General features: G+C 36.5%; 1 protein-coding gene across 2 annotated transcripts in view; it reads left to right on the forward strand.

The window, feature by feature from the left end:
• Positions 1-27,704, forward strand: part of pik3cb (phosphatidylinositol-4,5-bisphosphate 3-kinase, catalytic subunit beta) — a 41,800-nt gene that overhangs the window by 10,909 nt on the left and 3,187 nt on the right. The window contains exons 2-20 of one of the 2 annotated variants that reach the window (XM_056756880.1): positions 1,802-1,866; positions 11,006-11,189; positions 11,368-11,596; positions 12,368-12,585; positions 14,555-14,737; positions 15,936-16,103; positions 20,181-20,267; positions 20,959-21,210; positions 21,319-21,415; positions 21,618-21,748; positions 22,188-22,238; positions 22,380-22,568; positions 22,663-22,784; positions 23,036-23,179; positions 23,275-23,374; positions 24,545-24,735; positions 25,735-25,844; positions 25,944-26,022; positions 26,170-26,337. In XM_056756880.1, the coding sequence (XP_056612858.1) occupies positions 11,040-11,189; positions 11,368-11,596; positions 12,368-12,585; positions 14,555-14,737; positions 15,936-16,103; positions 20,181-20,267; positions 20,959-21,210; positions 21,319-21,415; positions 21,618-21,748; positions 22,188-22,238; positions 22,380-22,568; positions 22,663-22,784; positions 23,036-23,179; positions 23,275-23,374; positions 24,545-24,735; positions 25,735-25,844; positions 25,944-26,022; positions 26,170-26,337 (2,669 nt within the window). In that variant the 5' untranslated portion in view covers positions 1,802-1,866; positions 11,006-11,039. Of the gene's footprint in view, positions 1-1,801; positions 1,867-11,005; positions 11,190-11,367; positions 11,597-12,367; positions 12,586-14,554; positions 14,738-15,935; positions 16,104-20,177; positions 20,268-20,958; positions 21,211-21,318; positions 21,416-21,617; positions 21,749-22,187; positions 22,239-22,379; positions 22,569-22,662; positions 22,785-23,035; positions 23,180-23,274; positions 23,375-24,544; positions 24,736-25,734; positions 25,845-25,943; positions 26,023-26,169; positions 26,338-27,704 lie in introns of both variants that reach the window. The other variant, XM_056756879.1, reaches the window with a different exon arrangement.

The raw sequence follows: 27,704 nt of genomic DNA on the forward strand, positions 1-27,704 counted from the left end.
TTAAGTCGTAAATAATTTGTGAATGAAAACAAATATAGTTAAGCGTGTAATTTTTGTTCGTTAGTAAATCGAAAGCAAAAAAGTCCTCCTTTTTTCTGAAGAAAGGAAGAGTCCTAATCACTAAACTTAAAGGTGTCATGAATTAAGACATCGATTTTAAGCCAAGCTTTTGTGTGTAGAAAGAAGTAAGAGTTTGAGGGACAAAGCCTCGCGAATTCGCGTCTGTTGTGAAGTGAAATCTGTCCGCCTAGTGCTTTTTTAAATACAAAAAAGATGGGAAAGTAGCACCGTTGTATATGGGAAGGTAAATCATGTTGTCTATGAATGGCTGGAATGGTCACTGTAGCTGGATTGTTTCGATTTCAATATATAAAAAAAAATTACGAAAAAAAGGCACGTAACAAAACATCGCAGTATATTATGTCAGGTGTTTTTACGGATGTGTGTGAACGCACGCACAGATTTCAGAAAAAAGGGTAACACGAATATTACGGCATTGACAGGCGACTGCACAGCTCCTTGTCACTGTTTAGAATGGCGATTTTCTCATGATTTACAAGTAGTTGGAAACCTTTGAGATATTGTAAACAAAATATATAACACTGCCCTAGGATATTATACTGCAAAATTGTTACAAACTGTAGCTTTAATCGCGATTAATCATTTAACAGCCCTTATGTGTAGTCAGTTTTAGATGACATCATCGTAAATCCTTTATTTAAGAACCAATATTTGAAAAGAAAAAGTGATGTAACAATGTTGGTGGTGCATCTCGAGCTGTTACATGGTGGTTTTATCTTTGTGGTACTGAATGATTTTCATATTCAAATGCAATGGTATTGACATGGTATTCCAAAGAACTTTAAAGAGTAACACGGTATTATGTCCAATAAACCACGTCTTGGTGACACTGTGGTTCTTTGTTGTTAGGAGAACATATTAATGTGTGGTGACTGTAATGTGTTCAACCTCCAGTACACAAATATAAGACGTCATGAGGTAACATGTGCCACACAACAATAACGTAGACATGTATTAAACCACATGAAAGCTAACACAAAAACTCATGTACACAACGGGTGGTAACAAATAAAAGATTGAACATTATTGTTTAAAGAGTATAAAAGATAAAAACAAAATTACAGGAAGCTTAATCATCACTTGAATTTAAGGTATAGTTGGAAAAGTACATGTAGAATCCTGTTGAATATTAAATAGACTTCCTCCGTAAATTATATGGGAATTCATACCTTTAACCTTGGAAAAAAGTAGTCACGTGATTGTACCATAAATGAATTGTAATGTCTTGTTAAATCTGGCTAAATATCTGACTGTGTATGTGAGTTTTTACCATAGCATTATTTGGACATAATTTGAGTAGTTATAATCATGTGAAAGATCTGTCTTCCTGTTTGGCCCTCTTTGCCTTTGGATTAGTCCATTATCAACACGGGCACGAGTACCATCCACTTTTTTTTAATTATATAGGTGTATTTTAAAATGTTAAATATATGCTACATTTTTGGATGATGCAGGGGCTATATTTATAACTTCTTTAAAAAAAGGTTTACGTCCAATGTCACTCGCTGCTGCATTGATCTCGGTGAAATGAAAAAGATTGCACCACTGTGATAACACTCTATGTGTGTTTGTACAGGAAATATTGTTTAGATGAGCCAGGTTATATATTTTATTGTAGTATAACGCTCCATGAGATCTGAGCTGATATGTAAACAAACATTCAGTCCTTCAGTTCAGACGTTCTTCATTTCATGTATCCTCATCTGTCTCCCTCTGTCAGATGCAGCATCCACCTCCAGCCATCATGGAGCCGACAGGGAAATAAGAGACTCTAAGAGAAAGCAGGTGAGTGTTTTTATTTCCACATCCAAAAGGACTTTTTTACGTACGCTAATTACAGTGCATCACAAGCTATTCTAACTTTTTAAGTGAGTGTCCAACCCGTGACCTTTGTTTCTCTGAGAAAAGCATGAAAATCTTGTTCCTGTTGCTCAATTGGGAGAGCATCAATGTCGCTTTATTTATGATTTATCCCCATGCTTTTTATACGCTTTTTTCAGCTGTACTCCGTGTTTGGGACTCGGAAAAGGAACTGATATAGACGGTTTCATCTTAACAACATAAACAAACGTTATTGCGCACGGCCACTTTACAGTACACATTAGCAAACAATAGAGCGCCTGCAGATTATTTCTGATAACACTCAAAAGAAACCGAGAAGAACCGTTTCTTGGCTAAACTCGTCTCCCCAATATTTTGAATTTAGTCTCAGATACCAAGCTTGACCACTTGATTTCAATTTACCATGTGCTTTCTTTAAATGCAACCGAACTACTACTTCAACAAATTGTTTGTTACATAAAATGAATATACAACAAAATTCAACAAATCGTTTATTTCATACAATTATTATACAGTAAAATAATAATAGAAATTAATTTGAACATAAATTAAATCAAGTATAAATCGTTATAATATTAGACACTATCCAAACACAAACCAAAAGTTAACTGGGGGTCAGGCGCGTGCGTATCCGATGAAACGGTCTATACAAAGCAAGTGGCGCTCCTTTCTACTATTGTTTACACCAGCCGCTTTTATTACTGACAGATTCGTGAAGCTTCATGAATGCAAAATTGCACAGCCTTAAGAAATAGATATAAAGGAAACTGCACAAAATGGTTGAAAGTGCAGCGACAGGCACAAGCGGCGTCATTGATTTACTTTTGTCAGCTCCGCTTTACTTCCTTCCGGTCGCTCATTCGCTCAGCTGAACAGTCATGAGGAGTTCTTTTTTCAGACAAAACCTGTGACGGCATCTGACTAAAGCCAACTGTGCAGATTGCAGAATGCAGTTCAAAACCGACCTGACATTCTCTTATTGTCGAGTCCGACCGTCGCCTTGGTGTGTCCAGGGCTTTACGTTGGATCTTTTCTGAAGTGTTAATGTGCCGCTGCACTTTCACTATTTTTCCTCAACATTGAGCCACAGTTCATTGCAACATACAGCTGATGTTTCCAGGAACGTTGATGCAGTGATGAGCTCATAGGGGTGAGGAGGATATCCCCATTTCTCTTGTAGCAATAATGTTAAGGTTGTGGCAGTACAGTAGCTCACCGAACCACATTGAAAAAATCTAATGCTTTTTTTGGACGGGCAGTAAGAAAAGAAAAGCAGTAGTCCTGGACAACCTCACAAGAGCAGTGAAGATAAAAACCTGGTCTGGAAGGAGAAAAGTGACAACGATCCAACAAAAGCGAAAACATTTATGTATTAAAGGGATAGTTCAGCAAAGATCAGAATTCGGTCATCATTTAGTCACCCTTAAAGGGATACTTCACCCAAAAATGAAAATTCTGTCATCATTTACTCACCTTCGAGTTGTTCCAAATATGTATACATTTCTTTGTTCTGATGAAGAAAAAGATAGATATTTGGAAAAAAGCTTATAACCAGACAGATTGACTACCGTAGTAGGAGTCAAAAGTACCTCAGAACTGTTTGCTGTTCTACATTCTTCAAAATATCTTCTGTGTTCAAGCGAACAATTTTTTTTTAAAGTAATTTTTCCTACTATGGTTTCCTAAAACATTTGTCTGGTATAAGCATTCTATAAGTATAAGTATCTCTTTAAAACCTGTATCTGACTCTTCCTGCTGTGGAACACAAAAGAGGATATTTGGCCTTAATTGGTTCCCAGCATTCTTCAAAATATCTTCTTTTGTGTTTTGCAGAAAGTCATACAGGGTTTAGAATGAAATACAGTCTGTATAAACACGATGGAATTTGCTGGTGAGCTATCCGTTTCAAGTTTCATTTGGCAACATTGTAGTGGATTTATAAAGAGGAAGTGACATGTTGTAATATGCAAATTCCTTGTAAAATTCTGGTCTGGTCTGGTCTCCTTGGCAATGGTGCGTGCAGATATTTGCGTGTGTGTTGGTACGTTTTGTTTTGCTTGTGCCCTCTATGAAGTGTCTTTGGAGTAATGTGACTCTGGCTGTTTCTCTCTCTGTTTAAATGACAGCAGCCAGCGAGGTGGAGTGACAGCAGCGTGATGTTGAAAAGTATTTCTAACAGATCCTGCTTCGTAGAATCCGATTTGAGATTAGTAATTTGCATTTGTGGTTTTCCCTGTTTGCCTAGCGAGAAACCGTGTACGATATGTTTTCAGTTTTTTGAAGGAGATGTTGCTGCGAAAAGTCTGTGACCTCTGTTGAACCCAACACGTGTGTGTGTGTGTGTGTGTGTGTGTGTGTGTGTGTCTGCGCACCCACTGAACTTTTGTGGTACAAAGGCCTTTTGTCCCATCATGGAAACATCTCTCCTCCCTTTCTCTCTTTCTCTTGAATAAGCAATTCATTTTCACTTTCACAACATAACTGGTTTTATGTTCCCCATGCATCACACTGCCTCTGAAATCTAAAGAGGAAGTGTCGCAAAACTGATGTTCTGTTGGATTTCCAGCTCTTGACTTGATGAAATAACAATTACAACAGAATAACAACACAACTTGCCTGAATGTTTGAACTGCATTGTGTTGCTTACGTTTAGGACCTCAATCTCTTCAAACATAGCAGACTTATAATAAACGTCTTGTTCGTTGACAAGTATATTATAAAGAGCCAGTTGACAGTTATTGTTTGCGTTGGAAAGTCTGGTTATTGCCACGGTGGCATCGAAATATGCATTTCTACACTGAAGCTGTACTGTCCTTATCTCTAAGAGTCAACAATGAAAGTAGTTCATATAAGTGTGTAGTATGAGCTACATGAATACACAAGCTAAAGCAAAAGAGAAATACCAAAACAAACGTTTATTTCTGGAAGATATAGTAAGCTCTTTTTTAACCTTGTATGGTGATCATGCTTTTGACATGACAAAAAAACATGCAAAACTACTCTATAGATGTTTACTTTTCCCCACTTACCATCAGCATTATTGCAAATATGGTTAATAATTGACTTTACCTCCAATATGAGACAATTTTCATTTTCTGAATATAGGATAATATGTTTATCTTGGATAAATGTTAATTAAACCAGGAAAACGGGTTCCACAGACCTGAACATCACACCACATCACATTTACGCATTTGTCAGGAGCTTTTATCCAGAGCAACTTACATTGTATTGTATTTAACATATATGTATATATATTTATATATTTAAAATTTTTAGAGATAAGCCTCAAGTCAAATAACATCTACACAATTTTTTGGGAGAAAGTCCACTATTGTGGATGTGACATTTTTAGTTAAAGACTGAAATATATATTCTCAGAAAATGTATTTATTACCAATATACTGTAGTAAGCAATCTGTTTATTTGACCAAACCCATAATTAGTCCAGACATCAAACAAGTATTATTCTATACACAAGTGTTTTTTTCGTTCATAAACGAGAGAAAAATTCATGTTTTATGAATGCGACAAAAATGGAGCTGTCCGTTCTTTCTCATACTTTCTGTGAATTAAAATATACAAACCACAAGCTACAATACACAACAATAAATGGACATGGGATGGCTCCTCATACAGGAGACCACACATTTTTTTTATTAGAATTTTCATGTGTCCATTTATAAGGAATATGGACTGATAAGGATGTGACAATTCCGTTATGGGTGTGATGATTCACTTACTAAAAAGACAAAAATACTTATAGAGACTTCACATTGGTAACATTATAGTTAAAACCAAAGGGATCAGTCATCATTTACTAACCCAAACTTGTATACATTTCTTTATATATTTTCTAAACACAAAGGAAGATATTTGGAAGAACGTCAGTTACCAAACAGATCTCATCCCCCATTGCCTACTATAGTATTTAGTTTCCATACTATAGCAGGAAATGGGGGACGATGTCTGTTTTTCATTGACATTCTTCCAAATATCTTCCTTGGTGTTCAGTAGAACAAAGAAATGTAATCAGATTTGGAACAACCTGAGGGCGAGAAGCCTAATTCCTAAAGTCCTAAAACAAGAGGTAATCTGCATCTTTTGTCATCTGTTAAAAAATATAATGGTGGAAATGTCCACATAACTAGTAATTTGACATTTTTCTAGTTGAAGTCAAAGCGTACAGGATTATGATTTATGTTAATCGGACAAACAGATTAAATAGCAGAAGCGATTCAATTGATGTGGCGTCATTATCCGGAAAGTGTCCTGATTTAGTGCTGCCCACATCTCTGCCAGAGAATGTAGGCGTCAGGGCTACGCTGCGTATTTGTCTTTGTTGTGTTTCTATCTCCGACCCGCTTTATTTGCACATTCAACAGTATTTTAGGATGTGGGGGCGGTGTGTAAGCTGACAGTCATAGGTCATTTATTGGTCATGATATTTTTGAGAGCGCGCGCAAGAGAGAGAGAGAGAGAGAGCGAGAGCGAGCGAGGAAGTGTTGTGATCAGTATGCATGGAGAGAGAATGTCCTGTTAGTGGCTCTAACAGTAGATGCCAGTGTGTGCTGCTGCAGTCTCATTTCTCTCTGACACATGTATTAAGTATTGACATATAATGTGATCAAGCCTGGCTTGGTTCTTGCGAGCTCCGTTTCCATAATTTTTTTAGACGTTTGCAATAGTAATTGCCATCCCGTATGCATTTGAGCGTTGTGCTTGCATTACAGAAACCAACGGTACTCTTTTTCCAGCAAACATGTGAAAATTCTGTCATCAATTAATCGCCCTCTTGTCATTTCAAATCTGTATCACTTTCTTTCTCCCGCAGAACACAAAAGAAAATATTATTTCGAAGAATGTTGTTAACAGACCCCCATTCGTTTGCATACGTGTTTTTCACAAAACGGCAACAGAGACCTGAAGTAGAGGAAAACTTTTTCCAGCCGTACTTCTGTTGTTGCAATTCATTCATTCAGCTTGTTTTCTCACAGGCATTCATTTTATTCACCAAAAAAAAAAGTAGGACATGTTGTCCGATAAATTCATGTTTTACTGGGAGATGTAAAAATAGGGGAAAAAAACATTGAAAAAATCATTTTTGAATGATTTATTTATTATGAAGGTCTGATATATGTTAGACAAATCGGCTTAAAGGGAGCGCTACATGCTTAACTTCTCCTGGTCTCCGTAACTGTTCTGAGTAGTGAACGGAGCTAGAGCATTGACCGGACAATTATTTACCCTACTTCTGGTTTGTACACGTCACGCTGTGAAATAGGTCTATTGGTTACAAAAGAAGTGAATGGAGGGCTGTGCTGTTCTGTTACCAACATTTTTCAAAATATCTTCAGTGTGCTCTGCGGAAGGAAGGAAGTCATACAGGTTTTAAATAAAAAAGAAAATGAATTTTCATTTTGAAGGTGAACGTCTCCTTTAATAAACAATAGCATCAGCAGAGAGAGGTCAGAGCATTGAGAACGTCAGTGGTATTGAGCTGTGGTGGACATGAAGGTTCGGTTTCCGGAAGCACTTCACAGAGAGAGTCATAAGAAGCTCTGAATATGAGCTGTAATGGATGTGCCACGCCGCAGAGAAAGTGTACTTACGGCCACATAGACTAAAACTCTTTTCTGTTGATGCAGGTTTCTCTCTAAACAATAGCGTGTTTGGTGTGTGTCAATCTGGGTTACAAAATTAGAAACCACAACCTTCGTTCCCTAACGCGGGCTTTATTTCTTAGTCTAACTTTGCATTTCTGCGTGTGTAAGTGAGCTATCTAACTACATCCCTCTCCTGTCTTAAAACATAGACTGTGTCTGAATTCGTTCACCCCGAGCCTCACAATAGATGGCTCGCAGTTAGCAGTTAGTGTACATCGGTTGTACACTCGTTATTATGAACCATCAGGGGATTGAATGAGTGCACTCAGTAATGCACTCTAAAAAAAGGCTGGGTTAAAACAACCCAATTTGGGTTATTTTGGTAACCCAATGCTGGGTCAAATATAGACAAAACCAGCGTTGGGTTATTTTTGACCCAACATGCTTGGTTGTTTTATTTAAATCAACTATTGCTTACAAATTACACATTGCTTATAAAACACATCGATGCAATTTATGTTTATACATAAAAATAAACATCAATAAAATATATTAGTTTAGATTTTAACATAAACATTTAACGAGGTTATTAAAGTGGTACAAGTAGATATAAATAGTTCGACAACTTTCCACTTCAAAGACTAACTTTTTACGAAATACAGTTAACAAAGTTGCACGAGTAAAATGCTTTAGGGCAATTCCAGCATTATGGATGTGACATAAAAACACTTGGAGAATGTATGTCTTACCGATATACTGAACCATTTGTTTATATTTTACTAAACCCTCGTTGAAAGAACACACTTATATGATCAAATATCAGTCTATGCACAAGTTTTCTATTTATAAAAAAAAGGAAATAAACAAAGTTATGGATGTGAAAAAGGGACACCGTATTCGGGAGGCAACAAACTTTGTAGGATTTCTGTGAACTAAAATGTACAAACCTGAAGCAATAATACCTTACCTTGAAGAGAGACATCACACGGGTCTTTCAACCACCAAATGTTGACAAGGTGCAGTTAGTACAGTAAAACCTTTGGTAAAAAAAAATCATGGTATTGATTGACATTTGCAAGAAATGTATTAGTCTGAGAACTTCCCTCTTCATATAAACTCACAAAACATTTTAAAGAGTGTTAGTTCTTTCGGTTCCAGTACTGCTTTACCTGACATATCCACGAAGCAGTCGTACTGAAGAGGATTCTTGATGTAGACAACACTGTGTGGTGTGCACTTTAGGAAGTGGATGTCCAGCAGGAGGGTTTCTTTATCAATTTGTTCATCTATAAAGAGAAAAAGAGACTAGAAAAGAGACAAGAGAAGAATGTAAGGAAACTGGCCTACCCAGAGCACAATGGATTATAATTAACATACAAAGAACTACATTAGCATTTTACATAAATAATTTAACTGCCTTAAAGTTTTCCGCTATATTTATTTGATTTTCTTTAGAAATTTGACTGTTGCTCATCTCCAGTGGCATCATGGGGACGGGATAGAGAAGTAAGCATACGATCCAAACTCAAGAATCTTGGGAGAAGTAGTAGACCATCTGGGTATTTCTCTCCTACTGTTTTTGCATACTGAGGTTTTGGGCATACTATTCACGACTGGCACTCATTTTCACCTACTATATAGTATGGAAGTAGGCGGTTTCAGACACAGCTTAAGTCTCTGCACATGTGTGGTCACTGCGTGATGATGTCACTCAGGCCTGTGAGGGCTTGAGTTAGAGTTTAGAGATGCAGTAAGTGTCAGTGGGTTTAATGACCCATTGCTGTTCTGTTGAGGGGAAAATACCGGCTCTGGAAAAGTTGAGGCGGATGTGAAGGTGTGTTTGTGTTCAGCTGGTAATAGGAAGATTTTTTGAGTGTAAGTGTGCACAGTTTAAAGAATGGCTAGTTAATCCAAAAATGAAATTGAAAATGGTTACATAATTTACTTGCCCTTGTGTCTTTTCTGATTTATTGTATATGACTTGCTCGCTTCGGTTTAACAAAACCATTAATTTTGAATTCAAATGGGATTTTTATCTTCTTTTAGATGGTATGTGGCCCAAATTTAACTCCCGGTAGACCTTGTCAAAGAATAAACAATCGTTGAGTAGTTTTAATTTAATTTAATACGATTAAAGGGACATTACACCCAAAAATGACAAATCAGTCATCAACCCTCAAGTTGTTGCAAATCTGGGTCACACTTCTCGCAATTCTCGGTATTAACAAACCATTAACTACAACTTTTCCCCCAACAAACTCTTAATTTGTTGCTTATTAATAGTTAGTCAGGTAGTATTTAGGTTAAGGTATTGGGTAGGATTAGGGATGTAGAGTATGGTCATGCAGAATACGTGCTTTATAAGTGCTAATAAACAGCCAATATTTCAATAATGGATATGCTAATAACATCTAGTTAATATTGAGAATTGCCCCCTATACGGAAGTGTTACCCATTTCAGACAAGATATTTGGAAGAATGTCTGTAACCAAACTTATGTTATGTACTATTCACTACAATAGTAGGAAAAATTGCTTTATAAATTTATTTCTTCTGAGATATTTTGAAGACCGCAGGAAAGCAGTTCTGGGGCACTTTTGACTACCATTGTCATTTTTCCTACTATGGTAGTCAATGGTACCCCAAATCTCTTTGGTCAAAAGTATTTATCCAAATATCTTTCAGCAGAAAAATGAAATGTACACAGATTTGGAACAACTCGAGGGTGAATAAATGATGACAAGAGTTTGCATTTTTGCGTGATGTATCCCTTAAATGCACATTCAAATCTTGAAATAAATGAATTTTAACTGAATATAAAATAAATTGTTAAATTATATACAAACATGATATTTCATCACGAGTCTCACCGAGAACACTATTTTGAAGAAGAAATTTTATGGTTCCGCTAATAATATTGCTTATATGAAATGTTTTACCTGACAGAATAGAGTTCAGTATATCTCGGAGATCCGAGTTGACTGTTTTGACTTGGGTCAAAATGCCATGAGTCGGATAACTCTAAAAACAAATGTTTTGCTGAATGTTAAAGTGACAGTTCACCCTAAAATCCCAATCTGTACAAATTACTTTGTTTTTTCTTATGAACACAGAGAAAGATATTTGGAAGAATGCTTGTAACCAAACAGATTTTGCCCCCCATTGACTCCCATAGTAGGAAAAAGTGCAACGGTAGTCAAAAGTTCCCCAGAACTGTTTGCTGTCCTTCATTATTTAAAATATCTTCTTTGGTGTTCAATAGGAAAAAACATATTTTGAAATATTTTTTCCTACTATGGGAGTCAATGGGGTGCAAAATCTGTCGCTTATGAGGATTCTCCCCAAAATCTTTCTCTGTGTTCAACAGAACAAAGACATTTATACAGATTTGGAACAACTCGTAGGTGAGAAAATGATGACAGAACTTTAATTTTTGGGTGAAGCGTCCCTTTAAGTTATGTTTTTATTTTTTTAAGGTTCCCATGGTTTGGCTCCAGTGTGCTCTTTGCCATGCCTCCCGCCAAGACAGATCAGCTGGACTTGTGGGCAGAGTCAGGGCTAGATGGAGATGACCAGGTGATGGTGGACTTCCTGTTGCCCACAGGAGTCTACATCCAGATGGAGGTCCCTCGAGAGAGCACCATTCAAAACATCAAACTGGTGTGTGTGTGTTTGGAAAAATGACTCCTTTTAGACTTAAAGACTTCATTCGTTAAAAAAACAGAATATTTTAAAGAACCCCCTGACAAGGTTTTCAGTTTACTCATTTCTGGACTAATTCAATCTGGACTAGTTGTGATACATCGTTTATTTGACGTTCTGTTGTTTTTGTACGCAGCTGTTATGGAAGGAGGCGCAGACGTACCCTTTCTACTCACTGCTAGGAGAGATGGAGGGTCACATGTTCGAGTGTGTTAATCAGGCAGCTGTACACGAGGAGCTGGAGGACGAGAGCAGGCGGCTGTGCGACGTGCGGCCTTTCCTGCCCGTCCTCAAACTCATCACACGCAACTGCGGACGCGCGGAGCGCCTTTTAGACTCGAAAATCGGAGTGCTGATCGGGAAAGGTAAAACACACATGCTGACACATTGGGTTGTACTGTGTTTTCGTGAGCGGGTCTTTCTTAAAGAGCTAACTTTACAAACAAAAGCAAGTTTGAATGGAGTGTGACAGGGTTCCGAATGAATTAGATTTTATTTTCAATGTACTGTTTGTATTTTCACCGTGAGCGTGGCAGCTTTACAGAAAACATTGGAACAAAACGATTGATCAAAATAATATTATAGACCAAAATTATACAACAGACATGTGACTATGCAGATGTCATCATTTAACTTAATAGTTTAGTTCACCCAAAAGCTACATGCTGAGCTGCAGAATGTATAGTTCTTGTGTTCAGGCAGTGTGTGAGACTCTTCAGAGGATGATTTGTACGTGATGCTAAATGTACAGAACGCTTCAAATTTGTCCCATGATAGGATGTCAGGCACAGCCCACAAGACTTACACACACACACACTGATGAGATAGCAGCAGAATCTCTTAGTGGAGAGGATCAGATGAATATTTAATGCATTTAAATGCCATCATGCGTGTTATCAGGAAACCTGTTCCTCAGAGCTCCGTCTCACATCATAACACACTGACATTATTCAAGTGAAACAGACACATTATCTTATCGCGCATTATTTCTTCATACCAGAGTTCTTAGTAGGGTTGGTTATATTTAGAGCCAAAATCACATGGTTAAATTCATTTAGCTTTTGAATTCAGATGCTACGTATAAAGTGCAATTCGTCAATGTTGAAAGTCACCCACAATTATACCACTTGGTACAGGTCTTCATGAGCTGGACGCCCTGCAGGACCAGGAGGTGAAGGACTTCCGTACCAAAATGAAACGAATCAGTGAGGAGAAAATGCAGCGGGTGCAGATGATGCCCTGGGGGGAATGGCTCCAGAGCTGTTACTCACCACAGCTGGAGACGGGGCCTGACAATTTGATTGACAAGCATGAAGGCGGGATCAAAATCACCATGCATTATGAGCAGTCACAGGTGAATAATGATGAAAGCAATTCCACATAATAGGTGGTGATGTGTGATGTGGTGAAGAATGTTCTCGGACGCTAGTTGGACCAGTTTACCGATTGTACCTAATGATTCTTGAAATTGCTTTCTTTATTGTGGATTTGGTAACTGACCCTAAAAGTGTTAAAACATACTATTTGAAAAACTAAATGTAAATAAAAAATTGCCTTAGCAATACACGGTAAATAAATGAAATAAGTCATATTAAATAAATAAGTTGAGCACAAAAATTATTAATAGGAAATAAAATAAAAACAAAAATGGAAATAATAATAAAGGAAAAATAAATAGTGACATCAAAAATTGCTTTAGCAATAAACAGTAAATAAATAAACCAAGTAATCATAAATAAATGAGTTAAGCCCATTATTAACTGGAAATAAATAAAAACTAAAAAAGAAATGAAACCTAAATAGCGATATTAAAAATTGTAATCAATTAACAAAAATTGATCAATAAACAGTAAATAAATGATATAATTATTTTTTTTTTTAATTATTTTTTTTTTTAATTAAGCTCTAAAATTATTAATTAGAAATAGATAAAAGCAAAAACGGAAATAATAATAAATTAAACCTAAATTGTGACATAAAACATTGGCTTAGCAATAAACAGAAAAATAAATAAAATAAGTAATATTAAATTAATAATTTCAGCAAAAAATTATTAATCATAAATAAATTAAACAAAAACGGAAATAATAATAAATTAAAGCAATGAAGAAATAATTAACATACAACCGATAGAAATAAGTTGAAAACTAAAACTCTGGTAAGGTGTGGAGTAATCTGTTCTAAAACATTAAATTAAGCCTTTAAGTACAATACTGATTCAAAGTTTTATCGATGCTACAAAAAGTATTTGTTTTGCTGACAAAACCACGAAACTCCTTGCCTCACCCATCTTTCACTCATGAAAAAGAACGTCTGCACTGCTCGCATATTCTGGTTTGGAATAATGCAAACACGGGCAAGCAGAACTACACGAATTTCAAAGCTTTAAGTGGTGTTATTATAAGCATCATCACTTTAAAAACGATGGTATTTTTGCATTCAGCTGAATAAAGTTAAGCCTTACATTATTTATCCCGCAGCATACTACAAAACCAGTCTTAGGTAGCACAGGTATCTTTGTAGCAAACGCCTACAAAACAAAATAGTTTTGTTCAAAATGAATGATTTTTCTTTTATGAAAAATCCTTTGGATGTTCAGTAAAAATGACGTTCCATGAAGATATTTTGTAAATATATCAACACTTTATTTTTGTGAGTGGATGCAGAACAAAACAAAAATGGCCGCAAACACGCCCAGAAACTTCACTCACTGATGAACGCTCTTTGGGGAATTATCCACTCAAGTATGGTATCTATGTAAAGCTTTTTGGTCCATCTACTCTCCACAATGTCATTAGAGCGATAAGCTATTAGAGAGCATTAAAACAAACCTGTTCCTTCTCAGCAACGGCCTGCTGCAGCGCCTCTGCTGGACAACTTCAAAGGCCATTTTCTATATATATATTTTTTTTTGCACCCTCAGATTTCAGAGTTTTAAACGGTTGTATCTCGGCCATATATTGTATATCCTAACAAACCATACATCAATGGAAAGCTTAGATGATGTAAAAATCTCAATATTGGAAAATTGACTGGTTAAGCTGGTTTTGTTGTCCATTGTCACATTTAATCATTTTCTTGACTGTCACCAAATTACGCCTGTTCTAATATTAAGCAGATAACAGCATGACTGCAAATGTGATATTGCTGCTATAACCATTTTGTTAACAAGGAACCTATAAATACTCATAATAACTGATTGAAATATTCCAAAAATTGAGTAAAGGCTTCTAGTTTTGCATTTCTTCAAACAACATAAATAAAATCAAACATTAAATTGTCTATCATCTAACCTCTCTCTTTCTCTCTATCTCTCTCTGTAGGACACAGCCAGTTTGAAAGTGTCATTGAATTGCCCAGTATCTGAACTAATGGATCAAGCTCTTAAGAAATGGCAGACCACTCACGGCCCAGAGGAAGACATTGGCGCCCGAAGCGATTATGTGTTGCGTGTCAGCGCCAAACTGGAGTTCCTGTTCGATGATCACCCTCTCAATCAGTGCAAAGTAAGATACAATGGCTGAAAGGGCTTGTAAAGGTCAAAATGTGTTTTCAGAGGTTTGACATTGTCAAGAATGTAGCATAGAAAGTTGAATCTATGTAGTATAGAATTTGCTGTGCCTGTAAAATATTTTGAATTGCATTTAATCACCTAAAATGTATAGTTTCAAACTCAACTACTAATTGTAAAACAATTGATTTTTATAGATATGAATCAACCTTAATAATAAGGTAAAAGCATGTCCAAAGGAACGAAATAGAAATTTAAGAACATGGATTCGATTTGTTTTATACGTATTCGTACAGACATGTATCTAATGTACCGCAAGAGTTTTAGTGTAGTTCAGCAACAATTTCAACATGAAGAAAGATATTGCAATATAATAAAAAAAACTTTCATTCAAATACAGAGGTCTGACTGGGAAAGTCATGTTCAAAGATCAAAGAAAGTATGCATGTTGGTTTTATGTTGTGTGTGGTTTTAGTAAACACAATTGTTCCTTCAGGTAGTCATAAACCAGTCCGATGAGTAATCAACTACAGTCCATTAACCCACATGCGTGCCTTTGCGTCGGATTGTTCCAGGAAACAAATAAATAAGCTGCAAACTTTTGGTTGCATAAACACAAAAAATATAAACATAAGTCTGCTTGCTTTACGTGGTTAGTAATGGCTGTCGGGTTCGTTTTTGCGAGAAATTTCAGTTTGATCTGATTCGACTTCAGTAAATTCGCAAAGTAATCTGCAATTTTCTGTTTTAAACGAAGATGGCGATAGAGGGGAAAAAGTATATGTAAATAAAATAGTAATTCAGTGCAATGGTGTTAATCTGTGATACTGTGATCTTTTGTCAGGGACAGAATATGACATATTTGCGTTTAGTAATTCAAGCAGATACTTTTCTTCAAAGCGACTTACAAATGAGAAAAAGAGATTTAACATTTTGTTAAAAAGCTCCAGTTCTCCCTTGAAAAAGAGACATAGTCTCATCGGACTTCTTAGTTAAAAGGTTTAATAGAAATCAATAAAATAACAATAAGTTTAGTTAAGTTTACCAAGCCATGTTCATATTAAAGCTGATGGAAGAAAAAAATAAACACAGATTTTTTTATATATACACCATATTTGCGTATACAGAGCCCGACTATGGAAAAGTTGGCATCTTTTCAATACAACAGCGTGTCAATGTTTTTGTGTGTGCAGTACATCAGGGATTGTTTGCTGGCCAATGAGAGTCCTCATCTGACAATGGTTCACGTCAATTTCGTAAAGGCTATGTTTGATAAGGAAATCAGCACGATTGGATCAGTTCTGGCGCGAAAGATGTCGAACCCTCCTCTTCCGCTGCCCCCAAAAAAGAGAACTCCAACAGTAAGTACTTCAGCGAAGTTCACATTTGAACTGGTAAAATAATGCAATGCAGAGATTTTTGCAGCATCTAGTGGTGAGGTTTGGAATTGCAACCAATGGCTCACTCCACTCCTCCCCACTTCCTTTCAAGGAATTATGGCAGGGGTCTTCAACTACTATTCTTTGAGGGCCAGATTCCAAAAGTATAAATAGGATGTGGGCCAGTATTTTCCCATATCATAAGTTCTTCTGTTATTTTGTATTTCTTTTATTTATTGCATTTTGTTACTTTTATACTGTTTTGTTGGTGTTACAGGTCATATATTAAAACATGCACACAAATATTGCATCCAGGATATACCTTCTCATAATATTTAATTACAAGGGATATGGTCTTCTTAATCATATTTTATATTCCCCCTATACGGTGAATGATATTTTTTCAAGAAGATATTTATGAAGATACTGAATTAATGGAAGTGAAATTAAAAAAAGTAAAAACTAATACATTCAGCACAAAAGTAACTTTTTGGTCCATCTACTCTCCACAATGTCATTAGAGCGATAAGCTATTAGAGAGCATTAAAACAAACCTGTTCCTTCTCAGCAACGGCCTGCTGCAACGCCTCTGCTGGACAACTTGAAAGGCCATTTTCTATATATATTTTTTTTTTGCACCCTCAGATTTCAGAGTTTTAAACAGTTGTATCTCAGCCATATATTGTAAATCCTAACTAAAAGTGACCTATCACGTAAGCAAACCGACTGCCTGTGGCTGTGGATTGCTCATTATAACATTACAAATAACATTACAGACCGATCAAATCGCTTTATAAGACCCCAGTCGTTTTGAGCCGCGGGAAATACTTTCTATTGAATGTTGCAGCGTTTTGGACTTTCAAAGATGATTGGTGGGCCGCATTTGGCCCACATGCCGCAAGTTGACTTGCCCTGCACTACAGCAACTTACAGGGAACAAAGATGTCGTCATGTTTTTGCTTCTTTGCCAAAGGAGATAACAAATTTACGAAACACGCTCTGTAGAGCAGTTTCTCCATATACGGCTCTACTGTAGAAACAATATGGAGAATTCCATGCAAGGGGACCTGCTGTAAATGTAGATAGAAATGGCTCATTCTAAGATAATAAAATCATAATGCTTCATTATGTAAGCTCTCTATACACCTTTGAATACATAGTCATGTATATTATATTGCATTTCTGTCAAAAGATCCTCCAAAAAAGTACACAGTGTACTTTTAAAAAGTGCTAAAGGGCCTCAGTGTTTACGTTCTGTAGATGAAAATTAGCATTCTGTTTCGCTCTGAACCAAGTCTGATCTCAAAATGGCTTAAGCCTTGGTAAAGAAAACATCCCTTGCTGTTTTTCTTCTAAAATTCACTTGGAGGGTATATTGTATGGTTAATAGAACCGCGAGCGTTGAGAGTTGGTGGGGATGTGGCCGAGGGTTGTTGTGTCAAATGTTGGGGTCATGTGCTCTCCGGTGTACGGTAAAGGTTGATGAATGCTTCAGAAATGTATTCCAGGAAGTGAGTCAGGTTTGTGTGAGCACTGATCATGTGCCTGGGTATGATTTGCTGACCTTTGCAAAACTGCTTGTGTGTAACCAAATAAGTTCAGTTCGGTTTATTTCTATAGCACATTTAAAAACTGCAGTTTAGCTGAATCAAAGGTGCTGTTCAACAAAATATTAAAATAAATATTAAAAAGATGAGAACACATTCATTAATTACCATGCAAAGCAAATTAAAAAACTTCAAAGTGAGGTTAATATGTTACAGTAAATGAAAAGCCCTTTTGAAAAGATCTGTTTTAAGGTTTGATTTAAAAAAACTCAGAGAGGGGGATGCTCGGATATATTGTGGGAGATTATTCCATAAAATGGGACCTGCTACCGAAAATTCTCTATCACCACGGCCCTTTAACCGTGTTTTGGGGATATTGAATAAGAGATGGTTTTCAGATTTTAAACTGCGAAAGGGGCGATAAGGGAGAAGTATAGGTGAAAAATAGTTGGGAGCTTTGTGGTTTATGGATTTATACATAAATAAAAGGATTTTTAATTCAATTCTAGATTCAATAGGTAGCCAACTAAGATCACTTAGAAAAGGGGTCACATGAGAGAATTTTTTACAACCTGTTAGAAATCGAGCTGCGATATTTTGAATCATTAGTACCATAATAAAGTGAGTTGCAATACCTTTTCTCGTAGTGATGAAAGCATGGTTGGCATTTTCTAGAGATTTTTCAGATAGGTATGGCTTGATTTTAGCTAATAATGGAAGTTGATAGGAAGTGGTACCAATTACAGAACTGATATGTTTTAAGGGAGTTATTAAACACCACCCCCCAAGTTTCGCATATGAGAAACACAAGGTTGAATTTTATGACCAGCATTTTTTTTTCAAGAGTTGCAGTGGGATCAAAAATAATGACCTCTGTTTTGTCTGAATTAAAAAAAATTGATAACCAAAGTTTAACCTCTTTCAAACACACAATCAAAGAATGTAAAGCTGTTTTTTTTTTCGAGCAACCAAATAAATATATATGTGTGTTGTCTGCGTAGCAATGGAATGATACACCATATTTACGATAAATCCCCAAGAGTATTTGTGTTTGTGTGTGCGAGCGTATATTTGCATGTTTGTGTTAATTGTCACGTGACATGCAGTTCGTCAGCCAATCAGGTTGTTTGTTTGTTTGTAAACGGTGGGTTTCAAAAACCTTTAGTCTGGCCGCATATTAAGTGTTGTAAGTTGAGAGCAAAAACGTCTACGCTCTGCAAACGAACAACGTCTTGTAGTGCCATCCCAAAATGGGAAAAAATCTCTCTCGCATACCTTCTCTGGATCTGTTCACATTTGTGGAATGATCTGCCCACTGCTACAATATCGATCGGCTGAAAACACATCTCTTCCGTCAGCACCTGACAGATCAGTTCTGACTTCTATATCTTCTCTACTCTTAATATCCCTAGGACTATAAAATGAAAACTTAGCTTTGTATATTGTGGTAGGCTATATGAGACCAGTTTAACTGCACTTATGCTTTTTATTGTCCTTAAGTTGTTCCAATTGCTTCTATTATTTATCTCATCTGTAAGTCACTTTGGATAAAAGCGTCTGCTAAATGACTAAATGTAAATGTAGGAACAAAACCGGACATAGTTTACTCATATTTGTCACATAAAAATGGGATTTAAGAGCAATACTGTAAAATATTCTCTATTAGTTATTACCAAGTTACGCTGGTTGATTCTGTCATTGGTTGACTTAAGCGTTAATTGTCATGTTTTTGTTGGTGTGCTGTGTGTCTGTGTTATAAGTAATCCTGTAATATGTAGTTTAAATCATGCTGTTACATACCTTACCTCCCTATAATTTAAGAAATCCTGGAGACCTGAATTACATGGGCGTCAATAGTCTTAGTGTGAGGTAAATGTGTTCATATGCTTAGAAACCATGTAAATACCATGAGTGCATCTCCTAAATAAATTATCTCCTTCGACAAAGATGCAAAACGTGACGACATCTTAGTGCTGTGTGAGCTTCCATAATGCTTCGAAAGGATAGGTGAGGAGTGAGGTGTTGGTCACAATTCACAACCTCACCACTAGATGCTGCTAAATGTTCCACAATGGTCCTTTAAAGGTGAAGTTCACTCTCATGTCATTTCAAACCTGTATGATTTTCTTTCTTCTGCAAAAACACAAAGAATTATATTTTGAAGAACGAATACAACATTAGACCCCATTGACTTCCAATGTGTGAACACAAACCACACATTTCTCAATATATCTTCTTTTGTGTTCCACAAATACAGGTTTTGAACAGCAAGAGGGTGAATAAATGATGTCTGAATTTTTGGCTGAACTCTCTCCCTTAAACTCACAATAGGCTTACAATGAAACAAAAAAGTAGATCAACTACGAAAAGTATAGACAGATGATTGCTTATACTTTCACTTTTTAAAATGAATGCTATGTTGTAATATGATTGTGTAGTGACATGTTCATTATTATACAACAGTTAAAAAAATTTGAATTGGGTTATAATGATTTTTCTCTCTCTCCAGCAGTTACATACGTCTGTTTGGAAGGTCAATTCTCTGTTTCGCATTAATCTTGTGAAGGGCATTAAAGTGAATGCTGAGGACACTGCAAAGGTAAAACAACATCAACATGTCTGAATCCAGACCAGTCTCACATCACCACCTGCTGGTGACCAGTAACAAGTGTTAAGAAAACTAGAAGAATTCTCTTGTGCCATTTCATATATACAGCCGTGGAAAAAATAAGGAGAGCATTCCAAATGTTCATTTATCATCATTTCTAAATGTATTGTGTCCATTTCAGTCCAGTGTCTGTTAAGTTTCAAACGTCAGTGAAAGACTGACAGCACGACACGACACATGAAAACTGTAATACAAATCCAGATGATCACATAAAAAGTCATTTTTAACTTTTTTATTGTCTAAACAAAATCTTGCTTAAAAGTGTTTATTAAAAAACCTGTATTTTTGCAGTATTTGAGGTGTGAAAAAAGAGAGCATCTTTTCTGATGTTTTTACTGGTTTTTCCAGTTTTCATTTTTTGCAAATAAATGCAAATAGAAACAAGATTTTTATAATATAAAATAATAGTATACAGAATGAAACCAATAATATAATTTTACCTTAACACAAATAGTCATTTCAAAAGAACAATACTTGTTCTACAACTATATGGGTTTGTCTTGATCGTTTTTATTTCTGTAAACTTGTCCTTTCAATGGTGGTGTTCAACCAGTCAGATATTAAGTTCTTCTCGCCCGTGACATCACCTAAGAATGTAACTACTGTTCATGTTTTGATCCAGATCCAGGTTCGAGCGGGGCTATTTCACGGTGCCGAGCTCTTGTGTAAGCCGGCAGTAAGCAGCGAAAGCGGTAGTCGATCTGAACACATGTGGAACAAAACACTAGAGTTTGAAATCCCTGTCTGTGACCTGCCGCGAATGGCGCGCCTCTGTTTCGCCATTTACGCCGTCATGGACAAAGTAAAGAAACAGAGATCCACCAAGAACACAAACCAGAACAAATACCAGACCATCCGCAAGGCAGGGAAAGTGGTGAGATGAACAGGCATTCCTGTCATACACGTCACCAAAATACTAATACTAGTAAAGCGTGGAAAAATGTCGATGCCTGAATTTGTTTCGCATGCTTTCTTGTTTAAGCACTACCCAATAGCATGGGTGAACACAATGGTGTTCGACTACAGAGGACAGCTGAAAACTGGCGACATTGTCCTCCATTGCTGGTCCTCTTTTCCTGGTAAGAACACGCAAACACATTCTCAGCTTCCAGGAGTGAGTGTGACTATACGCTTGTGTAAGCTGTTGTGTAGATGTGTCATAGGGTGTCTGTGAACTAAAGAAAAAGTGCAGCGAGTTATCACTTCAGGTGTTTGCGATGCATCCTTTTGTGTTGTGAAGGAAGGAATTTTAAAGTGTATGTTGCATGCCGTGTGTTGCAGATGAACTGGAAGAAATGTTGAACCCCATTGGGACCATTCAAACCAATCCATACACAGAGAACGCCACAGAACTACACATAAGCTTTCCAATGTACTCGACACAACCTGTTGTGTTTCCCCCTTTTGACAAGGTATTATGCCTAAAGCACACTCACACATGCAAATTTAAAACCGGACATGTTTCCTGAAAATTTGTATTGTTTACAGTTTTGCATTGCGACTTGCAGTGAATTCAAGGCGTAGATTTTGGAATAACACCTTTGTGCTGCCAAAGAAAGAATGCGCTAAAAAATATAACAAAATATTTGATCATTTATTCTCCCTCATTTCATTTAAGACAGTTTTTACTGCTGAACACAAAAGACGACATTTTGAAGAATGGTGGTAACCGAACAACACTGTTACCCCCTTTGTATGGAGACATTTCTTAAAATATCTTCATTTGTGTTTGACAGAAGTACGAGTCTTTTTGAATGATGTGATTTTGTGTACAATAGTGCGTCACATTGAAACACAAAGTCGGACGCTTGTGTTGCAGGGCAGTTCTGACATTCTGCTCTTGATCCATAGATCCTGGAAAAAGCTGCCGAAATTGCTGGATCCGGTGATTCCATGACAATGGTATAACCTGCAAATATGAAGCACCCTTTCATGTTTCTGCTTCTTCTATCAGATCCGTAATGATGAATCGTATTGTCAAGATTTGTTGATGTGAGCGTCACATTACACATGTTTACGGGAGTCCGTGCCGTGTTTGTGTAGGGTCGGGGAGGTAAGAAGTTTCACATCGAGCTGAAGGAGATTATGGTGAGGGATCCTCTGTCTCAGTTGTGTGAGAATGAAAAGGATCTGATATGGACACTGCGCTATGACTGCCGAGAAAACTTCCCTCAGTCTCTCCCCAAACTGCTGCTGTCCGTCAAATGGAGCAAACACGAAGACATGGCTCAGGTATGAGCGCACAATTTCACACGCTTGTGCGCTGACAAACATGTGGTGGTAACACAAATGAACTCTCTGTCTCTCTCTGTCTCTTGTACTATAGCTGCAGGCTCTTTTACAGATTTGGCCCAAGCTAAGCTCTCGAGATGCTCTTGAACTTTTGGACTTTAACTACCCTGACCAGTACGTCAGAGAATTTGCGGTCAACTGCCTCAGAGACATGAGGTGAGAAGCGCTACACACTACATGTGTTAACATAAATTAAATTATATATAAATATTAATATTATTAGACACCAGCCAAACACAAGCCGGAAGTTAACTAGGGTTTGAAACGGTCTATAAAGACATATTAAAATATAAAATTGTCAAAGAAAAAACTATACTTTCAAGAGATGTAAATAATTGATTTTTAATCTTGTTGGGAACACTTATGATAACTGTGTGACTAAGTTTGTTTTGTGTTTTGCGCGTTAGTGATGACGAGCTCTTGCAGTATTTACTGCAGCTGGTGCAGGTGTTGCGGTATGAGCCGTACTATGACTGTGCCCTCAGTCGCTTTCTCCTGGAGCGCGCTCAGACCAACCGCAAGATCGGCCATTTCCTCTTCTGGCATCTCAGGCAAGTGTGTGCCCGTGAAGGGATACTTCAACTGATGCGTAGGCTTTCCGTACCAGTTATGCATCTTAAGTTGCCGCTTTGTGTTTGTGTTTCAGGTCTGAGATGCACATTTCATCTGTATCTGTTCATTTTGCTCTGATATTGGAAGCGTATTGCCGAGGGACCATCCCACACATAGAAGTTCTCAAAAAACAGGTGCGACATTATACAGGTTAACATTTATTGCTTTGCGTCCAAGAAGATGGGGATTAAATGCTTGAAGATTTACTAGATCCCAAACATTGTTATTCTCTCATCAGGCGTAACCAGATGTATATGTTCTCCTTTCTTCAGCCACAGTATACACTACAGTCACCAGGCTCATGGAATCTCTGACATCAATATTTAAATAAATCATGTACACTTAATCGCTGACTGGCCATGTGTGATTTCGTTATGAAGATACAGGTTATGTTCGCGGATTCCGTTTTATAGTTCACCATGAGCGTGTATTATCATTTTTGGTTGTTTGCCTATAGCATCGTATTGAGTTTTTGAACCCGTAAATAATATATGACCTTCCATAATGGTGGTGCATGACGTCAGGCTTAACAAGCGGATAGTATGTCTTTGATGTTGGTACCTTTATGATAGTACTTATGACGGATGTTTGTGCTTTTTAGAGCTTTAACATGTTGGATTTTATATGGATTGTTCACAAATAAATCGTACATGTATGCTTTTGTGTGACATTGTAATATTAGTTCCTTTGTTTAATATTATTCATATTTATACAATATAATATAGCATAAGACAGATTTATCTTCATTGTTAGTTTTTTATTTTGCCGTCACACCATAGGACAATTTTGCATCTTAGTCTGTCAACTACCCTTGTTAAGATAGTAACATATCTGCCAGTGAGGTAAAAAAAAATAGATTGAAAGGGGGAATAAAATAATCCCATTTTTCTCACTGCATTGAGAAAAATATACTTTGTCTTGTTTATGATATATATATATATATACACATAATATTGCGGCATCTAGCGGTGAGGTTGTGAATTGCAACAGTTTCTCACTCCACCCCACCGTTTTGATGCACTATGGTGGCTGACACAGAACCGGTCCCGTCTGGTGTAGACATGGTGTTAGGAATTAGGGTTCGAGCGCGTAGCGCTAGAAACCTATTGTATTTGCTTTTTGCTTTTTTTAATTTTGGACAAACCAAATCCCTCCTTAATTTGTATATTTTACATTTCTGCATTTAGGAGAGTTTCTGTTCAGCGTGCAAACTAAGAAAAGAGACTAAGAGAAGTGAAATAAAGCTGAGAAATGTATTTGTGTATTTGAACACGGTATGATGTTTTGTAATGGTTGTTTTGTAGGTTGAAGCTCTTAGTAAGCTGAAAGTAGTGAATGAGCTGATAAAACTGGGCACCATCAAAACCAAAAACAAATCAAAAGAGGCCCATCTCAAAGAGGCAATGATGACGTGCCTTAGACAGACGGGTTTCATCGAGACACTTTCTGACCTGCAGTCCCCACTTGATCCCAGCGTACTACTCGCTGGAGTCAGGTAAGATCTTTCTGCCTCTATCTTATATTGTGCAAAATGTTTATTTCTTTAGTCGATTCTGATAAATGATTTCATTTATTTATATAGCGCTTTTCACAATGTGCATTGTTCCAAAGCAGTTTTACAGGAGAAAATAGGAAAAAATGACAAACACAGCACAGTGCATGGTGTTTGTAGAACAAGCAAGATCATGCTAGTAAATAATATCTAATAAATGCACTCCCAAAAAAACTTTGGGAGAAACCAGTCTCAGCTGGGAGGGCCAGGTCTCCTCTGACGTGTCACAGCTGCACTCAGTGACTTTGATCAAAAGTAATTGTTTATGAAAAATTGCGAGAGCTTATTAGTTGTGATTTAGGAAACATTTGTTGAAACTGTTTAGGTCTAATTTTGTCCTATTTTGTGACTGATATCAGACAACAGAGCAATGTTATAAGGAAGTGAAATAGTAATGGCATAATGTCACTGAGTGAAGCTGTAACTTCAAAGTGCTATCATGTGATGTTAGTTTATTATTATGTAAGTTTGTAAGTTATTCCCAGATAACAACCTCTCAAAACTAATAACACCCAGAAACCCAGATGCAGCAAATCATTTTGACATTTTTTTGGACAAATTAAGTCTGAATATTTCATTTAATAACATGTATGACATCATATTTACAAATGACAAATTAAACCAAATTGTCTGTTAGTGACATTTGAACGTTGTTTCTTACCTTAAAATCTAAAGTAAATAGCTTTTTCTTACTGACGGTCTGTATGCGATAAACATTTGCTAATAAAATATTTCACATTTTATGTCCAGTTTTTTCTCATGTGGCAAGTAGCGTGTAATAAGCTGGATAATGTACAAGCAATAATGTAATGTACTCGGGTCCTGATCACACTGTCGGGGCTTATTTCTGCGATAAAAACTTGCTTGCCTTCACTTTGTCCTTTACTTGAACCGCGATGATTCAACAACACAGTATTAAAAAATAATTGCTTTGTCTGACAGTGTGGAGAAGTGCCGATACATGGATTCGAAGATGAAACCACTGTGGATCGTGTACAATAACAAGCTGTTGGATGGAGACACACTGGGCATTATCTTCAAAAATGGAGATGGTGAGAGAAATACACGTTGGATGAGAAGCGAAGAAGATGACAAAGAAAGCAAACAAAACATTTCAAACTTAACTTGACGTAAAAATCTTTCTTTCTCAGACCTGAGACAGGACATGTTGACTCTACAGATATTGAGGTTAATGGATCTACTGTGGAAGGAGGCCAACCTGGATCTCAGGTAGTGTGTGTGCGTGTTTTGCTGGTCTTTACTTAAGTCTAGTTTCTCCCATCATAATTTCATCCAAACGTTTAATAACCACTCCCTCTAGTATTTCAGGTAACACCTTTTAAATGCTAATTTAATCTCCTGTTCGGTCTCTTATAGAATTGTGCCTTACGGTTGCTTGGCGACAGGAGATCACTCTGGTCTGATTGAGGTTGTGTCTTCAGCGGATACCATCGCAAACATCCAAAAAACAAGCAGTAACATGGCTGCCGCGGCCGCTTTCAATAAAGATGCTCTACTGAACTGGCTCAAAGACAAGAACTCCGGGTGAGTTATGGTACACTTTTCTGAGTAACAGCCATTGATGGTACAAATTTATAAACGTGAAAGCCTTATTGTCAACTATCATTGTTTGCGTAATGAAAAATAGACCCACACAGTCCACCAACAAAGGAAAATTCTGTCACAACTTACTCATCCGCAAGTTGTTCCAAACCTTCCTGTTAAACACAAAGAAAGATATTTGGATGAATGTTAGCAACTGAGATTTCTGGGGCACCTTTGGCAACCATATTAGAAAAAATATTGTAATATTGTAATATTTCGAAGAATTCAGGAAAACAGTAGTCTTTGACTACCATTTTTTTGACTACCCCAGAAATGTCAGTTGCAAACATTCTTCTTAATATCTTTCAACAGAACAAAGACTTTAATACAGGTTTGATCTACTTGAGGGTGAGTAATTCATGACAGAATTTTCATATTTGGGTCGAGTGTATCTTTAACATGGACAAAAATATGAGCTATTTATTTATTTATATGTTACTATTATTGTTTTATGTCAATTAATTATATTATCTTAATATTATTGCAACAGTTATTATGACATGCAATTTGAAAGGTATGTAGCAGGGATACGTTTTTATTTATATTTATTGTAGACCGTTTCAAAGGACGTGCGTGCGCCTGACCCACAGTTAACTTCTGGTTTGTGTTTGGCTAGTGTCTAATAATATAAATATCTTTTATGTAATTTAAGTTCATATTAACTTGTATTATTTATTTTATTATTGTTGTATGTTCATTTTATTAAATAAACAATTTCTTCAATGGGTCCTGCAGTTCGGTCGCACTTAAACAAATTGTATGGTTCATTGACATCTAGAGGTTGAACTTGGTATCGCAGTCTAAATTTGAAATATTGGAGAGACTAGTTTAGCCAAGTTTCTTTTTATTGTAATCAGAAATAATTTACAGGCACTCTGTTGTTTGTGAATGTGTACCAAAAGAAAAACTAGGGGTCACATAAGTCTGCATACCCTGTAACGTTTGTTTATGTTGTTAAGATGAAACAGTCTATATAATTTTATATATATATAATCTTATATTGATAGATATTTCATTTAATACATTTATTTGTACGGGCTTACATATTTTTGACTAAAATGCATTTTCAAAGCCCAGTCACAGCAAGGACAATTATAAAGATAAATGTAAAAAAATGCCCAATTTCAGCTAATTTTTTAAAATCCAGCTGACAAACACCAAAACAAAAGTAAATTGCTGTGTCTAAGAGCAGAATTACCATTATGTTGTCATCTATAATCTTAGCAGTTCTTGATCATATCAAATATGAATTAAGATTTATATGTTTATATTACGAGCAAGTGTTATACTTGAATTCAATATATCCG

This window comes from Triplophysa dalaica, chromosome 9 (genome assembly GCF_015846415.1).
Source record: "Triplophysa dalaica isolate WHDGS20190420 chromosome 9, ASM1584641v1, whole genome shotgun sequence".
Taxonomy (NCBI): domain Eukaryota; kingdom Metazoa; phylum Chordata; class Actinopteri; order Cypriniformes; family Nemacheilidae; genus Triplophysa; species Triplophysa dalaica.